At 42.4% G+C, this 23,309-nt stretch overlaps 1 protein-coding gene across 1 annotated transcript in view; it reads right to left on the bottom strand.

Moving 5' to 3' along the window:
- The window catches only part of astn1 (astrotactin 1), a 405,541-nt gene extending 392,316 nt beyond the window's left edge, over nt 1-13,225 (bottom strand). Inside the window, exon 1 of the mRNA XM_076079850.1 lies at nt 12,934-13,225. Coding sequence (XP_075935965.1) covers nt 12,934-13,225 — 292 coding nt within the window. The remainder of the gene's footprint in view (nt 1-12,933) is intronic.
- Between the last annotated feature and the right edge of the window lie 10,084 nt (nt 13,226-23,309).

The following is a 23,309-nucleotide window of genomic DNA, read 5'->3' as shown; positions in this document are numbered from 1 at the left end:
CGTGACGTCACCCATTGGTTTGTGGACTGAGGTTTTGATGCCTTGAGTTTTGCCATTTCGGCCGTCACCATCTTGGATTTTGACAGTCACCATCTTGACTTCCGGTGCCATCTTCTTGTTCGCAGCCAGTGAAAGGTAGTGACCATATTTGGACTAAGGAGGAGTGACGTAGAGACGCCGTATACGTCTCTCTTAGCAACCTGTCAATCACTGTGTAGCCCCGCCCTAAAGCATACCCTGCTTTATGGTCTATTTGACTCTAAATGGACCATAATTTACTAAATGAACATCATGCTGTATTGAAGAAGACTTGAAACTAGAGATTGAGACCATAAACACATGTTTACAATGTTTACTGAGGCAATAAATCAAGAGAGAAGTAGAGTCATTTTCTCATAGACTTCTATACACCCAGAGGAGTCGCCCCCTGATGGTCATTAGAGAGAATGCAGGTTTAAGGCTCTTCCACATTGGCTTCATTTTTCATAACCAAAGGTTGCATCCTGTTTAAGAACTGACGAAGGAGCACAAACTTGACATGGCAGCTTTTGTTTTCCAACCTTTAGTGTGTAGCCAAATTGGCTTATATTTTGCCAATGTAGTCAACTCGCTAAACCTCTATCCAAGAAGTCAGCAACAAAATCTCCGCCTTCATGGAGAAAACAAAGCTATGGAGAAGAAGGATACAAGATGGAGTAACAGACATGTTCCACCACCAACTCTCACCTCAATGCACTGAGTGAGCTCTTCAGACCATACTCGTCCGATGTGAACACCGATGCCTGGGACTAGATCCAGAGAAGTGGCCTCACTGCTAGTCCTTTGACAGGACTTTGGACCCATGAGTATCCCGAACTCAGTGCTGAGGCCATGAGGACATCGCTCCCCTTTCCTACCACTTACCTCTGTGAGTCATCACTCTCCACGATGACAGCGATGAAGCCTAAGTGAAGGGCTCGTTTGCATGCGGAGGACGATCTGAGAGGCTGCCTGTAATCCATCACTCCGAGAACGGAGAAACTTTGTAGTGAGAGACGGGCTCGCCTCTCTCATTCATTTAGGTGAGCTCATCAGAGTAGTTGTGAATTGTGTGAGATAACAATGTGATGGAGCCTAATTCAAATATTCCAATACATTTCTGAAGTAATCATCGCTACGATTTGTTCTGTACCACTGCGATGATAACTGCTGTTGTGATTTTCAGAGCTCCAAAGATGTAAATAAGCATCAAAAAGGTCCTTGTTTTAAAGGTGAAGCAGTTCTTTTGTAAATGATTTATTAGGACTATGCTGGCCATTTTCTGAGAGTGAAATATAAATGATGTCAAGTTCAGTCCATATGCAATTTGAATGAGATGACCCTCTGTTAAAGGTGTATAGGTGGTATTAGCATTATTCAAGCTGAAATGTGTTTCTGTTTATCACTGTGAAGAGTTTTTTTTAATGAAAATAGTCCCAATGGCATCAAGTACAAATACTGGTGAGCATGTGCTAAAGCGGTGTTATGTGTTATGTGTTATGTTATGGGGCTCTTTGGAAAGTGTAAGGGATCCCTGATCCCACAATGTTTGAGAGCCCTTGTTTGAAGCAAACAATGAGTGAATTATTGAACAGCATTTGTATAGTAACAGATTTATGATGACTATGAACGCTTTCCACAGTTTTTCAATGTGTCTGACACATTTAATCAACACTTCATACCTCATGTTGTTTACCTGTTTTTACATTAATTAGGCTGCCACTCCAACCTGTTCCTGCCTCCTCACCTGCCAGACGCAGACAGATTTATAACTTTGGGTGCACGCTAATTAGAAAACCTATTTCAATGACGGAGTCAAATGGATTCAGTGATTTCCAGCCTGGATTTTGTTTTGATAAAATACGATTGAACTCCATCAATGACACTTATTCCTACAAAGCACTTTATTTTCAAATGTTAATGTCTAAACACAATCAACAGTAAAATAACTCTCGGTACTTGAACCTCTTTAATATTTCTTATAACAAAAACAGGAGAACCAAGAAGCATTGTTTGAGAAAGAATAATGATCAAAACAATAATTAAAGGCTTCTTTGGATATTCGGTTCCTCATGAATTTTTACAAATGCTTTCTGTAGCAGCACGGTTTTCTGTTCTTCCAAAGTACAGTCGACTTGATTGTGACATCACAGAGAGAGAGACGAGGAAGAGGGTGAAAGCACAAACAGACTGAACTGCCCCTGAGCTGAACTGTATTTGATACCTGAATGTTCTTTTTATGATAATCACTACTCAGATAGCAGCAGTATGTGCAGCTTAAGGTGCCAACTGAAATGTCTTCTCCTGCTGTGGTGGAAAAAAATATATAAAAGCGTGTTACCATGGAAACGCTTCAGGCAGCCATGCACCTTACCGTCTCTCTGTCTGTGTCTCCTGCCCACTGAGTCCTCTGTCCTCGCCTTGCACAAACACCAAAACAACCCTTGATCTCCGCTGGATGTTAATGGAACATTTATCCTCACCATAGGCAGGAAGTGAGCATTCTGAAGCAAGGACAAGGGTGTGCAATATGACCATATTAGCTCATGAACGGTGAAAATGAAAATATCCAAATGATGCAATGAACTCCCTTTCTTTGGCCTGGACTTTCTTTCTGACTGATAGTTGGCCCTCATTAACAGGTAACTGACAGGATGAGGGCCTTGCATGCAGGGCTGCAGAGGTTGAGGTGCATAAGAAGCCGCCCAGCTGAAACAATAAAAAAAAAGCCAGTAACGGTGGAGATCCACCGAATCCGGCCAACAAACGAAAAGACGCGACGGAACCCCAACCGCTCCGCTTTGCTCCGGCAAGTGTGCAGGGTTTGGTTCTGGCTCGACTGATCTCAACAGGGCGGCCGGCTGGTAGCTGAACAGTGAACTCAAATGTTTCTCAAAACATTTGAGGCGAGAAGAAGAGTTTTGCGAGCCAGCTTTCACGCAATGGAAGGACTTACCTAGCATAAAGTTGAGGTTGGTTCATGATTATGCAGATGTAGATACAGCGAATGGTCAGTCAACTCGCCGCCGGCTCTCTTGCCCTCCATAGAAATGAATGGGATCCATTAACTTCACATACGTCCACCTGGTGGTGCATCTACAGCATCAGTCTTCATTGCATCAATAACTTTAGCAGCGAGGCTGTTAGACCCGAGCCAAGTTTGTTTGCTAACTGCTGATTGAAGTAAAGGGGGTTAGCAAAAAACTACAGTTCAACTTTATTCTTGGTTGTCGGTCAAACGGTTAATTATTAGCATCCCTTCTCCTTGTGCCCTCAATAATTTGGCATGAAGTTAACACAGCAGTCATAATCTAGTTTGAGTAAAAACTCAGCTCCTGGTGTTCTTCACTTTTACCAGAAGGTAATAACGGGATCAACAGGTGAACCAGCATTACAAATAACACATGTTGTATTTGAAATGCTTTGTGGTGGATGGAAGTTAAGCCCAGGTGAAATGTGGATTTCCAAAAGTGACAGAAAGATATTAGGAAAAAAGTAACGAATAAATATTGAGAGAATCTTTGAACCAACTTTAAAGTGATGCACATATGAGAACAGAACTTGGTTTGATTTTTTTGTTTGTTGGTTTTAAATATGCCGTTGGGGAGACAGACCCTCCTGAATAAAAGAAACTCAAATATTGAATCTACCTAATCTATGCATACTTATTTTATCTTAGCTCAGAGACAGTCAAACAGTCGGCCACTAACGTGTTGCTCTCTCTAACAGTATTAGCTGCTCTGTTCCAACAATGTGACGTTCAATACTGGTTTAAACCACGTCAGAGCACAAGAGCTACAAGTATGGAAAGGTTCGCTAGCCATGAGGCTAATTCATGCATGTAAAAGGCCATATGCTTCAGCTAATGGTGGTGAGTAGCATGCCTCCAAAGCAGTCAACCACAGGGGAAACACTGAGTGGAGGGACCAGAGAAATGAAAGAGCTACTCGGGCTATGTTGGTTAAAGCAAAGCCCAAAAATAAAAATACATTTTGTTATGAAATTTGACTGGCCGTATCTATCAGAAGACTCAGTTTGTCCACCAGCACGGCACATGAATAACTATAAACTACATTTGTATACAACTCAAATAGTCAACATGTCATTCCAGCACAATATTTGCGTTTAGTATGGAAATGGAACACGAGTAATTCCATAAGAGGATGACTAATGCTGCTAACACACATTCACATCATTGCTTTGATCACATAAAAGTTTTTTTTTATGTGCATATAAATGTGTCTCTTGCTTGAGGGATTGATGGCAGCACTAAAGAGGCAACACCAACCACCGTACAGATGAATGCATAGATTGTGGATGGAATGGCACCAACTGAATAATCCCAAACACCCAAAGGTAAGCGACCACGGTGGCTCTCCTAGTGCTGGAGATCACGTGCTGTCCACACTGTTGTTGGGATCTGACCCTGCTGTCCTGGCTGGCTGAGACCTTCACACGTGTTTTTCAAATAAAGGAGCAGCCATGTTCCTTCCTTTCACCAAAACGCCTGATCTGGGATCTGCAAGAAACCTCATGCCGGAGGACCACACCCCCCAGCTCCAGCAGAAACCTGATGCTGGTCCCTCATTGGCCAAGAAAGGGCCCCCCACTGGTTGTGCCACCTGGTTTATAATCCTGAGCACAGCTAGAATTCTTTCTCTTCCGTCCGGACACGCGCTGGTGTCAGGAGGTCCACAAGGCCTCTTCACTCCAGACTCGTCCAGGGGACAAGAAGATCCACGAGGAACCGCGGCCTCATCAAATCCTATCAGGTCACATGTAACATTCGCTGGTCGAACAGACTGTGTTTTATCTTGAGTTTTGGATCCTGTAGTGCGAGAACGGATAACTCCTATGCCCCGTTCTCCCACCCCTTTTTGTGTACACACCGCTGGCAGAAGGTAACAATCTTTCCTCGCCGAAGATTTCCGGGAAGGACGACCCAAACCTCGTCCCTCAGCCGAAGTTAAAAAGCCCCTCTCTGCAGCGAGGAGGCCGAGTCTGCGCCAGCCAGCCTCGAGGCCGCGCCACCGAGAGCCAGCGGCTACTCGAGGACCGAGTGATCCCCACCACGGGAAACGTACCCCACCGAAAGAAGCTTCTACAAGTAAGAGTTACTGGTATCTGGGCCTAGCTTAGCTTAGCATAGCATTAGCTTAATTTAGCCTATTCGTTATGTCGTTGTTATTCCTGTATCTTGTTACGTTAAGTTACTGTCGTGTTATAACGTGTTATTGCGCAAGCATCGCGGACCACGGAGTCCTGTTATATTGTGTATTTCCTGCTGTAACTGTTTGCATTAGATCCGTCGCTGCTAGTGGATGTGGAGGTTGTGATTTTATCACTTCAAAGACCAAAACCACGGTGGCGGAGCCTCGTCTCGCCGACCGAGTTTCGGGGTGATACGAGAGCAATACTCGCATCTCACCGCAGTGATAAAGATGTGTTTTGTTTTGGGGATTATTTTATTTTGTTTGGTTTTATTCTCTCTTTAAATCGGCTCTGTGAGTGAGATCTAGAACCGCAACTATCACCGTACAAGCGTGACCGGTCGGTTCAGAATCCGACCGCAGAGTTTACGAGTGATCAGCTGTTCCTCACATTCTCACTGCAGCGCTGAGCACCGCGCTCAGAGCTCCTCCCTCCCTCTCTCTCTCTCTCTACTAACCCGCACACACATAGTTAGATTCACTGATTTTGGGTGAACCTCTCAGACACGTGGTCGCGTAATCTATTGTCTCAACCCACATTGTGCGCCGTCCCACGTGGTTACATGTAGCCACCTCTCAGCTATCTTGTCGCGGGTCAATAGACTCCGCCATCTTTGCTTGTAGGCTCACACGCCCCTTTTTAGGTTAAGTACCATCACTGTTTGAGTAGGCCCCCCCCGCCTTTGTTTCCACACACTCACACTCACACATGTACATATATCTATATACATATCCTTACCGCACTTTATTCATTTGACTTTAGGTATTAGACATATAATTGTATGATAGTGTTTGTTGATTTTGATATTACTTGATTTGATCATTTATTATTTTATTTAATAAACTCTGTTATATTTTAAAGAGCAGTCATCTGTGATTACTTGTGCATATGTGTGTAATAATAACTGGATGTAGTGGCCTGTGCTCGAACTTAAACCTTCACCTTCACTCTGAATGTGTAATAGTACTCAGACTATTGACATTATGAGTGAACGCTAATTATGAGACTTAGTTTTATTGTTTGGTTATTGGTCCCTCTTCGCAGGGTGGTGCCCCGTTATTATTAATAATCATTAATAATTGTTACTGACATTAATAATTCTATTGATGTCAAGAATTTAGTTTCTTGGATGCTGATAACCAAACACGCTCCTCTACGTTCCCAACACTGTTGAAGAGCAGCTTCAGACCAACCAAGCCTGTGTGCTGTGGTGCTGCTACTTCAGTCACTGAGAGCAGGATGAAAGGCGCAGCAAACCTCTGAAGCAGCAGTTTATTCACGAGCCGGCTAATTAGCACTTTTAATGACCGGGCTAAAAGTCACTTCCAAGTAGCGACTGTTAAAAATCCTCAACGTGCAACTCCTTAATGACAGAGCATTACAGAATGTGCTGACCTGTCGCCGATGTGCTGTAATCAACTGGTGACATGTGAAAGAGCAGAAAAGTCTGGACAAGTAAAACTATTTCTTATTATTATAAAAGTTTAGATCAGAATTTTAAAAAGTGGATTTATTTTTCTCTCTAACAACAAGTTAAAATGACTGAATCACCGTCTTCATTGATTGTGAACACAGTCTAGACTGCAGTCAGCAGAAAGGGAAAAATAAAGAAGTGTACACTTTTTGTATTTTAGAGGCCTGGAGAGGTTAAACTATGCAATACTCCACTAGAAGACAGGGGTGGTACAGTACAGTAGATGTCCGTATGTTGGCATGTGACAGATCCTGGCTGAGAAAAATGCATTTCAGTCAGCACGGAAATCCAGTTAATAAATAAATTGTGTGCTCACTAAGCTCAGCAAAGTGTCTCCGACACCCAACGCGTAGGGAATACAGATTTCTCTGGAACATATTCATTATGACCAAGTATATTAGGGCAGATTTAATTGCTCGTGGGACCGCAGCCATAGTCGATTGTCTGATCTAATGCTGAACAGTAGTAACTGCTACTATTTGAGTTGTGGACCATCGATTATTGATAATGAAAGACAAAAGACACATTTTAGATTTGTTTCCCCTCTGGTGCTGATTTCAGCCTGCGGCCGGGAAGCAGCGGGTCAGTGTTCAGTCAAACAGAGAGGACTCTGGAGGAGTCATGGGTACCAGTGATGGTTTTAATCAGCTGCTAGAGCCCTCCTGTACTGGACTGTGCACAAACCAGGTTTGTAATGTTTCCAGTCAGGATGCAGTCTATCGCTGCTCAGTGAAAGTTAACAAGAACCTCAGGTTTATTGCAAATAACCACAATAGATGACTAAACAAGAAAAATGATGCATTTTTGAGGGTTTACACTGACTTTAGGGCGGTTAAAATGATTCTTTGGACCGTGGTGAAAAACAACAGTTACGTGCCTTGTATACCAGCTGCTATAACAAAACAACAACAAAAAACATCTGCATCGGCAGATATGGATCATCGATGATCGGTATCGCCAGCAGAAAAACATGATCAGGGCCATCTCTAAAAGTCATATTTGCTCCCTTTTTTTTCTGCTGATCTGATTCGTGACTCAAAACTGTCACATGATCCGCTGCACCCCTGACCAACAACACTTCTCACTGCATACCACCGATAAAAAGGTGACACAACTTGCAGGTCTAGATGTCCCGCCATCTTTGCTGTAGTTTGAAAATGTCGAAAAATACCAGTTTTAGGAAGAACACACCAGGCTGACATGTGAAGTCAAACACCAACGAGGTTTAATGCCATTTTACCCCGGCAACAATGGAAAGCTTTCTCTGGAGTGGATCGGAATTGTACCGGCCAAATTATTGTTGCAGAAAGCTGATTTGAATGGGAGGCAGTTTAGGGCTGACTAACTTCCAAGCCTCCGGGCCCAGATGTGCAAATCACTGCCAGAGCAAACACAGCTCCGGTCCGTGCCGGAGGGCGACTTTATTACCTCACCCCCCGCACAATTTATGGCGCAACATTGAAAAGGGTAAATTCCTAATAAGGCGACCAGGCTTCTCTGACACTAACGAGTGGCTGCGGGTCCTGCAGCTAAAATGTACTGTCAGTCACAGAATATCCCCTTTTCAAATTGCTTCTAAGCTGCTTCACAGAGAAGCAATTTGCCGAGAAAAATGTGAGCCACTGTAAAAGGTGGTGGTGGTGGTGGTGGTTTTACTTCAAAAGAGGTGGTGGTTTTACTTCAAAAGAGGTTGACGGGCTACGGAAAATAAAAGAATCTCAGCGAGCCTCATGACAAGATATCCTTTTTTTTCCCTCCTCCCAAAATGAGGCTTAACAGCTTTATGGTTCCCGCCTTCAACTAGAACATTGAGAGCATCCCTTTAAAGAAAATGTCTGATCTGTGTCTCCGAGGGCTTCAAACACTCAAATAATCACTCGGGGTTAGCCGAGGATGAGCACAGTCCTGATGAGGCCTCGCTGCTGGCTGGTGGGTGGGGGGGAACTGATTAAAGAGGTCAGGGTCCTAAGTCAAAACCTGCACAAAGTGATGCTCAGTCTCTTTCCTGTCAAACGCTCCTCATCTGTAGGACTGAAATGAGGAGTACAGTCTACTCCATACATCTTCTCCATACTGTATGTTACAAACACTGACATTTGTCCCGACTGTAACAAAAAGCAGTGAACAGTATACTTGGTACGCTCAGCATATGGTCGGGAGATGAAGCAAATCATGCTCCACGAGTGTTCTGAGAACTTTCTGCGGATCTTTTGATACCTTCTGCCAGCTGTTACAATTGGAATGCAAAGCAGAAAAACAAAGGACAATATGTGAGTGGAGCTCCAAACAAACTACCACACGATGTGCACATGGAGGGGTTTTACAGCAGGGAAGCAGCACTTTGAGCAAATTATCTGCAGCCTCAGCCCGACAATCTACAAGAAGTTCCCAAATTCTTGAATTACGTTCTCAGCTAATCAATGATCTCAGTGATTATCTTTCATTGATGTTCCTGTTCTTCTGATCAAACTCCGTATGACATCACTAACGTGTGACATCACTACCGTTAGCTGACGGCTGCTCCACAAACAGACAGATGTTCTGCTTGTTGGTCACATGTTGTTTTATTGTGTTTGAGACGACCAGAGTTCTACAATGTTTTCTTCTCTCTGATCCTGATGGGAGTCTCACGCTGTACTGAGCCGGAGACAAAGACAAAGAGACAGAGAGAGGACGTTTGAGACGAGGACGTCTCAGTCCAGAACTAAGAAAGTACCGAAAGCAGAACCGCTAACTCTGGACCGCATCAATACTCTGTGTATTTACTGTCTTATCGGTTTCCGTTTAGAACCGGGTATCGGGGGGGCATCCCTACTCGTATTACATCAATAGAACTACTAATGACAATTATTTTTAGCAAAGCAAATATTTAAATAAATAAAAAAACAATCATGTCCTATTCATTTGAATTGCTTGTTTTCTACAAATATAGATCCCTATATACTTGACAATAACAAAGTAAAAAGATTTTTGATGGTTTACACTGATTTCTGAAATTATTGTTGGGGACAGTTCCGGGACGGCGGTGAACATTATAAAAGATTATCAGATCAGTGAAAATCAGAAACGGCACTTCAGACTTTCAAAAAATTGGAATTCAGAATAGGCCAACAAAAATGCAATTGGTGCCTCTCTAACTCTGAATACACGTACCATTGTACCCCTCCTGAACACAAAATGACAGATTTTGGGTGGAATATCAAATCCAACACGACGTTGCTTAACTATCCGGAGACGTGGCAACAACTTTGATAAACACAGACCTGCGCCGTATCCAGTTAGATCCTCAAACCTAAAGACCATCTTACCTCATGAAGCTGCAAGCAGATACGGTAAAGTGCTCCAAAATCTAATCCCGTCAGCTCAAAAGGAAGCTGTCACCATTGCTGCTGACCCGGCCTACCCTTCACCGTGTGTTTACGTTGGACACACAAAATGTCCCACACAGCATGTTTGCTGCTGAAGGAACCACGTCCTGCACTGATCCCAGCAAGGCCGGGGCAGACTCAAACAGCCCTGGAGACGGCTAGCGTGAGGCGGCGACAACTGGGCAGCCAGAGAGAGTTCGGTGCCTCCACTAACGTCTTATGACAGCGCTGCTCAAACACCGGTGAAATGTAATTACTGCTCGTTAGCGATACGGACGCACAATGTTTAATTGATTTAGTGTCCCGACAGGTGAAAGTTCTGGTTTGTGATTCAAAGAGGTTTTTGTTAGCCAGCAGAGGAAATCAAGCAACAGACAAAAGAGACAAACAATAGATAAATGAAAGGCTGCAGCTGCTCCAGTGTTCAAACTTGGGTCCCGGCGATGCCGTACCTGTGTCGGGCCTCCCCGATGGGACTTTTGGTTCAAACGTTTTCCGTCCTGGAGCAGAGTGCTACGTTAAGGAAATGTCAGACAGGAATTCGGACTCGTTAATATGCAACGGCGGTCCTGAGAGATCGCTTGTGCTTTTACCTCAGCTTATTTCCCTCCTCCCCGTAATGAATTAACTGCTGTCTGAACCACATGGCGTAAACACTCAATAATACTGGGTCTGGAACCTCTATAGTATAGAGTACCAAACCCAATGTGTCTGTAGCATCAAGTATCAAAAGCTTTCAGGTAAGTAAAAAAAAAATTGGCCAACCATTTCAGATTTTGTCCTGTCAGTTTTTACTTGCCCTAGACACACATTTGCAGTAATCAAATATCAAAAACAAATTGTCAAGTTGAATCCTTATTTCAGTAAAAGAATGACTGAAATGTGTGCTTGGGCTTCAACTCATCAGCTTCTTTTTTACCCGCCGCCATTTTTTCTCGAGTGCTCGATCGGTACTGAGCATGTGCAACTCTCAGCAGAGACGAGAAGGAAGCAAGATGGCTCACTCCTCAGCCACAAAATATTATTTATTTTTTAATTTTAAAACTTGCCCAATCGGGAAAGTGAGTTGATAGATTTACTAGCCGGACATGGCATTTACTTGCTCCAGGAAATCGGGCAATCCCTATTGTTGAGCCCTTGGGAACTGCATATCTTTGAGTTTTGGTCACAAAAAAAAAGCTATTTAAAGACCTCGCCTTGGGATCTGAGAAACTGTAATAGCCATTTTTCACTATTTTCGGACACTTTGGAGCATACACCATTAATAGATTAATTGAAGGAAAATAAAAATTTGTTGCAGTTTGCATAATTGCATGTGTTGTTTGAACCGGTTGGACAAAAAAACCTGAATGCGGGTGATTTAAAGCTAAGCGGGAAATTAATTCTTCTTAGTTCTAGTAGTATTACAGTATTGAATTCGTAATACTGTATGCTGGCCGAAAACTCAAACATCCATGATTGTCATGGTGGTCTAGAGGATTAAGATGCCGGACATGTAATCAGTTCAAATCCAGTTGCACATCACCCCCTTTCCTCTCAACCCTCAGCCTGTTTAATGTGTGCTGATGAAGGTAAGACGAAATGATGCTGATAATTGCCTGATCTGTGATATCTGTAGGTTTTCTAAACCCTATGTGATTTTTAAAATAACCTATGTAACAATCTGCTGCTTATTTCCTCAGCCACACAGTGCAAAGTGCATGCTCACATCTGCCACGAGAGAGACAACTACAGTATCTGTGTAACATGCAGGTATGAAAAGGGCATTTAAAAAAAACAGGCAACTGCTTTGAAAAGTGACAACAAAGACACATGGACAGATGAGACGGCTCAGTACATTTACCAGCCAACACACACACACACACACACACACACACACACACACACGTTGATCGTAGCCTTGGGGCCAGTACTCTACTAAATAACTGTACCATCAGGGCCAGGAGCCAGCAGTAATACTAAATCATCACTAAAACGTCCAAAAAGACAAAGTTGACAAAACTGGGTGTACAAATGTAACATTGCAAACCCTGCAGAGCCACCCAGTGTGCCTCAGTGCTCACACGGCAGAGGGAGATCCTCCCAGCGGCTCCGAGGACATTCAGCACCATGGACAGCGGTCTCTGCCAAACTCCCTGTTATTCAAACATAACCTCAGGCCCAGTGAGAGTGGACTTGGTTCTGTCTAAACTTGGTTAAAAGTTTGGTTCTATAAAGCCTGAAAACTAACAAGACAGCGTGAACTGTAGCGTTTCAATCAGTTACAAAACATGTCGGACACTGACAGCACAGAGGGACCAACACACCTGAAGACTCAGACCGGCTGACAACAGAAACAGATACGCGGTTAAAGTTGCACTAAAGTGACAGGAGTTTGGCTGCACACCTGCTAGTGTGCTAACTAGCAGGTAGCAGCAACACATGTAGCTGACCGAGCCACGCGTGTACGCTCACGCGAGAGAGAACATAAGACACAAGGCATGAAAGGGACGCTGCTCTTAGAAATGTATCGCTGGATTAATAGTTCAATGGGGGCAAAACATATATTATTTTGTTAGCATTAGGATGCTATGCGGCCTATTAGTGCAATATGAAGTGCTAAGTGTTGATTTAGCTCACCACAGCCTTATCATAACAGTCCGCTGACTAATTATGACATATGAACGCAGCCTAATGGCGTTAGTTATTAATTATGGCTGCTATATAGCCGAAAGTGTTTTTGGAAGCAGTGAACACATGGTATGGAACCAGGCCTAAGCTAACAGACAGCTGCTCCGGTGTAAAGAACAAGAGTGAGGGGGTTTAATCAGCCCAATTGGCGGCTAATGAACCGCGGACACCGTCGTGTTTTCAAGAACTCACCGAGGACGAAGAAGGGGAGCTCGGTGTTTTCCAGGTCGTCCACCACCACAACGTCCCCGGGGAAATCGTTCCTCACGGAGAACAGCAGCTTGGGCTCGGAGGCCGACGGACTGTGCATGATGCTCAGGTCGTTTTCCCGCAGAAACGGCAGCGCCGACACGGTGACGCTCTTCATCTTGCACTCGGTGTCCTGGCTCTGGTCCTCGATGCCGTGTAGACCTCGGACGTCGGGCGCGAGGACGACCAGGAGGACCAGCGCGAGCTCCAGCGGCGGCATGTTGACGCTCGCCATCTCCGTCGCTCCGTTTTCCTTCTCTCGCCTCCTAGCTGTTTGTCTCGCAGCCCGGCTGGATGAGAGAGAGAAGGCAGAGTGAGTGAGAGAGAGTGTGTGTGTGTGTGTGTGTGTGTGAGAGAGATACACTGTCGGGGCTCTCACGGCGCAGAAAACAAACACTCCTTGTTTCTCACATATGCTCCATCACGTGTTTTTTGTATTTTTTTTTTATATACAACACTGAACATTGACTGCGTGGTGGTCGATGGTCCTTTTACTGTAATTGATCGATAAACTGTCCAAATGGCTCTGTAATGGCCACGCATGGATTCGCAACAGGACTCGCAGAATGCCCTGTGGGTCCCATCACCAAAAAGCATCATCATTTCTAATTTAATTGTACACGTGCCCCCTCGCAGACATTTGCATATCATCTCCACATGACACCACTTAAGCATCTTCAGCAGCTCAACCTGCCCCCTGTGATTGGGTGGACACTCAACGCATAATTGACTAATTGATGTGGTCGATGCACAAGCTGGATGTAAAACAAATCAACGGTCTGTGTCCGCGTGCTGACAGAGAGGGCACCATTCAACTTTGAAGAACTGTAGGCAAGATTCCATTCAGAAAGGATTGTTTTGTTTAGTTTAAATTAAAGAGGCTTAAACTTAATCCCCTTGATGTTCCACAAGAGCCAGTTAAAACTCTAGAAAAAGCCAATCAAAAAAAATTATATTCTGCAGACAATTGATTGGCATTTTACTCCCTACTGTAACCACAGCCTATCGTCTGCTCAGCACAGGCTGAGCTACACAGACAGCCTTACGATTCCTGTGTCACTGCTGACAATCAGTTCATCTGTATGTGTACAAGGGGAGACACCCAGGTGAATAGGCATTTTTAACAGTATCAATTCAATATCACGAATTTGTGCCAATTTGCATACATTTCCTGCACAGAAATCTGAACAAAAAGCCAGGTTTCAAAATGTAATTAATTTTGTTCACATATTAGAGTCAAAGGTTTTTAGCGAGGGGTTTTTGGATATCTCTCTGTATCATACATTTTATAAAATACTATATAGCCATGAAAAAAATCTATTTTGGCCAATGTTTGTATAAATCAGACTATGAATTATATATGAACAAACCCCTCTGAAAAAACTTAAAAGATATGTATTGTAAGATTTCAATACATTCAGCAAAAAATAACTACACTGTAAAAAAAAAATAAGTGACATTTACTTGAAAAAAAGCTAGGTAACAATTTGCACTCAGAAATTCCGAGTCATTTTTACTCAGGAATTCTCAAGTTAAGTTTACTTACTAGTAAGAATTGTTTTTTTATCCAAAATTTTCAAGTAACTTTTACTTGCAAATTTCTCCCTTAGACATAAAATGTACTTAGCCTTTGATAGTAATCTTTACTCAGGCTACCTTTGCATCTAATTACAAAACCCCAGTAAAACTCAATTAGGTGTTTCATGTATATTTAACTAGCTTTTCTTTACTTTTTTAATTGAGAAATATTAAGTAATATTTACACAATATATCTTTTATCTACTACTACTCTACACAACTGTTCAAATATGAATGTTGCATTTTTTAAAAACTGGGCCACTGTTAATTTAATAAAATTGTCTTAACATAAGGCTTCTACAAAACATCTTCTTTTAAACTACAGCAGCTTTACTTGTTAACTGGTGAAAGAGGTCACTGCTGACAGACACAAATACCAACATATATAATCTGGTTGGCATTGCCAGACAAAACATTTCTAAATCAGTGCTGCCAATAAGAAATTTAAGAACACAAACGTTTAGTCATTTAACAAACACTTTTAATTTGAAACGATGGGTATTGCTTGACAACACTTAGATACACATAGATATAGCCCATGAGCAGAAGGCAAGCCTTTGCCACACTTTGACAGTCATCAAGAACCTCTTTTCCCTCAATGACGACGAACACGATTGTCAGGAGTGAAGCCTTTCTGTGTTGCATTTCCATGGATGACAAGGATCTTCATGACATGTTGAGCATAGTCCTCTTCAATGACATGTTTGAAATTCAAATTTACTAATGTTCACTTTTACATCTTCGAGTCTGATGTGTTCTCAAAAAAGGACAATAGTGGGGGAAACAAACAAAAATATTGAATGTGTTCAAATGCGTCATTATGTATCTATTCTCAGTGCATATGAGCCCAACATAATTTTATATAATATTAGATATCTAAACTTTACCAGGCTGGGTGATTCCAGCATGGGTCTTTGTTCCTGCAACTCCGCCCTTTGTCCCAAGTATCTCCAGAAAGTTGGTAGTGCAATTGTCCAATTTCGACAGAAAGTTTCACTCCAGATGAACTGTGGTTATTCTTCTGAACTCCTCATTGATCTGAAACAAAAGACAATAAAAAAACATGATCAAGATGAGGTACCTTGCTAAAACAATTAATGCAGTAGTCCTCCCAGTATAATGTACTATTGACAGCAACACAAACTACGACTTCAAATGTATATGTCAAGTTAATTAAACTATAACAGTACTAAGTTGATTTTACCTTGTGTCAACTGTTGATGTCAACTTGCTGAGAGTGAACGTCCTTTAATATTCTGTGAAATATATAAAGAAATTATGTTAAAACATGAACACACAACATTAAATCTGAATTTGGCTTAAATCTTCATATTGATAGCATGTTTTATCCCCACACAAAAATCCAGCACATAAACAAGCCAACATAACGTTAATACTGAGATACACAGCAGGCCTGGTCATGTTGATATGCGACACTAACTCAACACAGTACTGGCACCTTGTTTCATGCCCAAAGCCTTCATCATCAAGGACACCACACTGGATAGAGACATAAGAGACCAGTTTAAAACTAATGACAGAAATATAAGTTACTGTAAAAATATGTCAGAATATGATAGTGACAAAATAATGTTAAGTGTATTAGACTCGCTCTAAAGTCACTAATTCCACCACATATGGGATATTTGTTAGCACATGACCAGAGTGTGCTTGTTGCTGCTTAGCTATGATTCCCTATCTTGTCACATTTTCCTCATTCGACCTCGGCTGCACTTGAGGATGTCCAGAGAAACACGCTGTGCGTGTGTCGCAGCACAGCAAAGCACCTGTGCGGCAGAAGTGGGCTTCACAAAACCGAAGTAATTCCCCCTCGTCTACGGAGCGCAGCTGGTCGAGCACCGTGTCCCCAGGCCAACAACTTTTCAAGGGAGAACCCTGTAAAATCGTGACCAAAACCACCAAAAACATGTCCACAAAATGTAGCGCCGTGAGCCATGTCTGTAATGCTGTCCCAAGTTAGCTAGCATGATAGCCAAAATAAACACCTAAATGTTTATTGTGGATGTTTCTTTCCACTAGTCTGAAAGAAAAAAATGTTATAGAAGCAAAATCTCAAAATAAATCTCAAAATTGACCAGCGCATGAAAATGATGTTGCAGCAATACAGTTTTACCCTTCCTTCTACAACTGAAAATAAGGAAACGATTATGAAGTCCACATACTCTATTATAGCCTGTTAGGGCCTGCGTTCTAAAAGGCAGGACCCTGACAAGAGGTCGGTGGAGGTAGGACAGTTCACGAAAGGAACCAAAAGGGAGGCTCACGGAGTGCAGAGCAGGCTGGATGAGGGCGAGGTTGCACGGGGGAAGCAAGAAGGCGGATCCTGATCCACAGGGGGAAAAAGATCAGTTATTTCAGGCCTCCACAAAACAACACGAGGATTAGTTCACAGAAAGACACAGGGACTATAGCTTTAACTATGAGAGCAGCTGATGAGACAATGACCCCAGATGAGTCTTTTGGGTGCAGAGGAATATCAAGGCCTCCTCCAGGATAGACGCTGTAGAGGGGAACAAGACTTCTAGCAGCTGATCCCGCGGAGGAATATGAGCAAGACATGACATGACTGCCTCTGTTGATGGTGTGCTATATTCTTTTTTTTCAGAAATAAATGATGTGAATGAACAGAGACAGGACATGAACATAAAATGCTACAAAATAAACCACATATCACATGTGGAAGAACCCAGTGCATGATTTTTTTCTCTCAGTTAGTTCCACTCATGGAGCAACAGATCTAGAAATGAGACTGGGCGTCATGGCCATGCACCTTGTCAGTATTTCTTATTTGTAGTCACAATTGATGGTGGCTCTGTAGAATGTGCAATCATCTACGCCGTATTAAAAAGAGCTGAAGTCAAGTCACATCCAGATACTGCTGCTTAGCTTTGTAACGCTGCTTACTGGCCTACGCAGCGGCTCCCAGTGTCCCTGTCATGACTCATGTGCTGATTGGTTTGAGCGGTTAAACGCCCGGCAGTAAAACCCACAGCTGAAAACATGCAGTTTTCATGTGATGTCATAAACATGGAAATATGGCAGCTTTCAAATTGTGAAATGTCGACCCTGAAGTTCAGCTTTGTACATCTACATGTGGCAATGATATTTCCAACCAATACTCTGAGAAAAAAACACTGTAATCTAGTCTAGAAGGTCGAGTGGAATGGTGAGATTTAAAGGCAAAACATCACCTGATTTGCATTTATTTTGAACCAAAACTATTGAAATGAACAGGATCAGTAACCATACTGTTGTTTATCTGTGTTTTTAGGACGGGAGGGCGTCCCAATATGGGTCAACTTTGAGGCCTCCTGTCTCCTGAGTGGTTGGTCATTTTGGTAAATCAAACCTCTTTCTAACACGCTCTCATGACTCATGTAAAGATAAAGTGAGTGATTTCTGACAGATTGCACAAACTATGAGACCAATAATTATTGGGTAGAATGTCCTTTACAGTTCATCCTGAGGGAAACACTAATGTTTGTACAAAATTGAAATGGTAATCCATTTCATAGTTCCGACCCAAAGCGGTGCACAAACCAACCGACCGACATCAGCATCCCAATAGCCAGTTGCCACTTTATCCACCTTGTGGAGCTGAAGGGTGATAACTGTCTTCGGTTTCATGACTATGAGCGACCTCTTTACCATTCACCTCTGTCTCTTTAAAAATGACGTCCCCATACAACTAAACTGCAACTGGTGATTACGTCTCGATAGAAACATTACGAAACAACGTACATCAAACATTTAACGCAGCGTAAAAATGAATCCGAGTTGACTTTTGGTTTCACATAGGACACAAACACCTGTCTACTGCTCAGAAATCCTCCTCCCTGCACAGACTTCTGTAGCCTTTGATTAGAAACATAATTGTGATACAGAAGAAATCCCTCAAAACATTGACAAAGCGCTTTTGTTTGGACGAGATTTTTAGGAGACCAGGCTGTCCCATTACACTGACTGATTCGATCCATTGTTAATTTAGAAATGTTGATTGGTGCAGCTTTAAGAACTTAAGTCAAACTGGACTTTCTGCTTGTATGTTGACTTGACTTCAATTTTTTGTACGATGACAACATCAAGAAAACAGACAACAAGCACACACAGAGCAGAACTCCAATATGCTGAGGGCTTTAAGACTCTAAATCCCATGACTGTTTTGTTGACCAGACAATTGCCATTTGGATTTGGATGCAAAGCTGAAGGAAAAGAAGATTGTGTTTTCTGTGTCACCACCGTCCATCCATTTAATATTTAAGCAGCTCTGTGGTCTCCGATTAACCGCCATTTCTCTCTCTGTCGTTCCTCATCAGGAATATTTTTAAAGTCCAAAATAGGGCAATGTTTGGGATCCAAGCTAAAAAAAAAACAAGACCAAGAGAGGGAAGTGGATCGGCCTCGGCCACCCGCAGTGAACTATTAAAAAGTTAACTGTGATTGAAGAGAATAAGTGGAGCAAACAGTGCCCAGACTACCCCACATGCATTATTGATGGTGGTTCTTAAAGACACTGGGGGTGGAAAATTCATCAGTATTCAAATAAGATCAAGCGTATTATAAAGTTTTTGGATGTGTTCGCTCTTTTTTTAAAATTTTTTTTTTACTTCCAGACTTCTCTGCTGTTGGACAGTCCAGTACAGACAGACAGTAAAGATAAGGACAGAGTGAAACGTTTCTGGTACATTGCCTTTAGGTCCCACAGAAACGCTCAAATGATCATTTGGAAAATGTTCACTGTCAGCATGAACTGAAACGTTATTTCTCTGTGCAGTTTAAAGGATAAGGCTGGTGATGTTCTATATTTCTCTTCATGTCAACAAATCCCATGAAAAAAACAAAAGTAACAACTATGGTTCTTGTATTCAAAGCCTGATATATCTTATTCCCCTGAGCCAGAGAGCTCTATTGCTGTCCAAAATGTAATAAAAACATTATGCTGCACCGAATGACATGTTCCTTTATTACCATGATTACAAAATATAGTTTCAATATTAATAAATGCAATATTTACATCTGTTTGAGTAACATTTGCTCAAAGTACAGCGTCTTTATTAAGGAAATGATTTAGCCATACTGAAAAGTGAAAATATCATTTGACATCTTTACATTACTATCAGTTGACCGCAGGCTCCACAGAGTAATTGTGAGACGATCGTCCAGACAGCAAATGTCTAAAGGGCTAACGTTAATAACTACACAATACATAAACTAATCAGACCCCAAATTTGATGCTCATGTCATATGCATCTCCCCCACCTCTCTTATTGTGAAAATAAGGGCACGTTTTTGAAAGGGCACTGCGCTGGTGTTTTACAAATACCAACATATCCAAGAGCAGCTACGCAAAATCCATGTTCCTTAGTCCCCTCTCTTCTTCCAGCGCTCTCCAACGAGGAAGAGCTACACCAATGGTGATCCGTGTTGGTCCTTGCCGTTCTTTTTTTTACTCTAATCCTTCTTCTGTATGCAGAGTTTCTTAAACCCCCATAATGCTATAGCCATCCTAGCGGAAGCTACATCTACCCCTAATGTACCTGCTCTGTTCTGACCACCGACCTGTCAGAGCACGAGCTGCAGAGAACTTCCCTGTAGGGATCCCTAAAACATCCCATTGTGCCTCCCCATTTACTTTACAGGTGTTTTAGCACTAGTTGAGTCTTAAGACCGCGCTTGACGACTCGACCGAAACTTCTTCGACTTGTCAAAGCGTCTCCTCGATGTATTATACAGTGATGAACAGAGAAGATGAGCGAGCGGCTCCACTCTCGCTCGGATTATGCAGGGATCCGGTGTTTGTGATCAAAGGGGAAAGGAAGAGACTCGGAGAGAGAATGACAAAATAGGTTTCCGTGAATGTGCACAGTGTCTGCGCGCGCCAGAGTGACTGGAAGCCAGGCAGAGATGAAATTCTGATAGATTCACTCGCATGAGTTCTGGGTCGCTGCTGATAATCAAAAGCGGTGGAAAGCATGGATAAGGAGGGGGGGGGGTGAGAAGATAGACAGTCAGTGAAAGTCAAGACAGGGAGAAATGGAGAGAGAGACAGATAGAGAGAGAGAGAGAGAGGGAGGGGAAGAAGAGAGCACATACATCAGGGGCTGAGACTAGCAGGTGCAGCGGTGGCGGGGGAGGGCTGGCCGAGGGCCTGTCAAGAGAAAGAGCTCACTGTTTTAATCTTCAGACTTCTTCCCCGTTGCCAAACTACAGCCAGGCTTCGGCCCGCTGCATGGCTCGCTCTGTGATCGGGAGCGAAACAGATTCATCTTTTCAGCCCGCTCGCTCGCCCCTCAGCCTCCGCGTGGGCTGCAAAGTTGATTTGGGCCTAAAAAAAAAAGCCTTTGTCATCACGCCGCTGGAGCTCCAATAACTGGTTCAGAATCCTCCCGCAGCGGTTGTGTTCAAACGTGCCACTTGAGACTAACCGGGGCTGGATTACACGGAGAGCCTTTTTAACCCACTGCTGGAGGATTGCAACGGCATGAAATTGGCAGTTACATGATTCCCTGTGCATGCATGTGTTTGTGTTTGTGTGCGTTATGAGGGTAGGGGGTGCAGCGGTTGGATGAAAGCAATGTGTTCCTTTTCTGTGTCCAAGCGTGTTTGCCGTGATGCACGTAGTGCGAATCTGTTAGAAATAATAATAATCATAAACATTTTCATCACAGGAAGCTAAATCTTATGGATTTAATACAATAGTTTACTTCGAGCTTACTCCAGTTTTCCCCACAATCCTCTTATGCAGTTGTTCGCTGCAATCACAAGCAATCGTTCAAAGCTGTGTCATCAGAAAGGCTGCTATTAAGAGATGTTGGCTGTTACAAATTCAGCAACTGCAATCTTCTTCAATCTTTTGAAGAAGAAGATAGAACATGGTTTAGTGTTTTTGTTCCTTTGTGGTGTGAATTTGTTCAACGTATCCTCATACAACAATTTGGTATCTTAAGAAAAGGTATTTTTATTATCCAGCAACACGAGCAAGCAAGGCCCCTGCAGTGCAAAACCTGTTTATGTAACAAAACCTCTTTGTTCGGTTAAGAAAAGATTTGATTGTGTTAAAATATGGACAGGAAGTGGCGCTACTTTAGTACGGAAGATTCGTGACAAATAAATTGAAGGCAGGGTTGGTAATCTTGTGAAACTAGCACGAGCACACTAGATTCAAAAAATTCAACCAACTGGAAAACCGCTGCTAGTGACTAACCCTCTCTATTTTTCGTGATTTGGGCAGCAGGTGTAAAAAATATGTGTGACCTCTAACCTCCAGAGGAGAACTGCACCTGACACTCGCTGCTCATGTGGGCCGTGTGGCTGCTCTAACGTCGTTGACATGGACGCCGAAATATAACGCAAGAAGCTCTGCGACGCACACGCGCCGCTCACACTTCTTGTTTACATTACAATGTCACTAACCTGAAGAAGTAACTTGTGACATTACAGCAGGGCTATTCCATTATAACTCAAGAAGGTCCAGCTAGATGGAATCTCCTCATGCAAAGGCTTTAACGCAGGAGTCCCTCATGCAGAACATTACAGTAATGTATAATGATTTAGTCCCATATATATACTGAAGTAGCCAACAGTTGTATTATCGTCTGGATGTAGTCAACAACTGACTGTCAAATCAAATAAAGAAAGTTCGATTGAATAATACCTCAACAATATTTATTATCAGATTTCAAATTGAACTGGATGAATTATAAATAATAAATACTCTAATAATAAATAAATGTTCTCTCACTTCAAGTAAAATAAGGGCTGGATTAAAAAAATTTAATACATGACAGAAAGCTTTTGAAATATGAATATAACTGACTTGTCCTTGCTCTGCAGCTTTATAGTGTGAAGTGATGTCAACCAAAAGAAAACATGATATATTCTTCTCATCTTCTAACGAGAAGAATTTGGGTGCAGGAATTGTATCTGTGCCTTCATTTCGGATGTGAGTGTACGTCTGCTGAAAAGAGTTCTGCTTTGTCTCGTAGAGCTTCACGTTACCTCTTTTAATAATCCGTCATGGTCTCTGAACACATGAGACATTCTGGTTTTAAACTGAACACGTGAGACATTCTGGTTTTAAACTGAACACGTGAGACATTCTGGTTTTAAACTGAACACGTGAGACATTCTGGTTTTAAACTGAACACGTGAGACATTCTGGTTTTAAACTGAACACGTGAGATATTCTGCTTTTAAACTGAACACGTGAGACATTTTGCTTTTCAACTGAACACGTGAGACATTCTGGTTTTAAACTGAACGCGTGAGACATTCTGGTTTTCAACTGAACACGTGAGACATTCTGCTTTTAAACTGAACACGTGAGACATTCTGCTTTTAAACTGAACACGTGAGACATTCTGCTTTTAAACTGAACACGTGAGACATGAATTCACCTGTAAGAGTCTGTCCATTCTTGGTTAAAGACACTCTCTGTCCACATTTCTCTTTTTGGAGAACGCCATGTGGAATAACTTCTCTCACTATTCTGTCTCTCTCCCGTCTGTGTATGTGCTATGAATTTCAAATTTAGCTTCTTTAAGTAAAATTAGCAATACCACAGTGTAGAAATAATCTTACAAGTACAAGTCATGTACTTAAATATTAATGTTAAAAGTAAAAGTACTCATTGTGCAGAATAATGTAAATGATGTTATTGGATTACAGTCATTGATGCATTAATGTAACTTTCCAGTACTTAATAAAGAAATAGCCTTTAG

This window comes from Anarhichas minor, unplaced genomic scaffold (genome assembly GCF_050575085.1).
Source record: "Anarhichas minor isolate MPS153535 unplaced genomic scaffold, ASM5057508v1 ptg000006l, whole genome shotgun sequence".
Taxonomy (NCBI): domain Eukaryota; kingdom Metazoa; phylum Chordata; class Actinopteri; order Perciformes; family Anarhichadidae; genus Anarhichas; species Anarhichas minor.
This window is presented reverse-complemented; position numbering and strand designations above follow the sequence as displayed.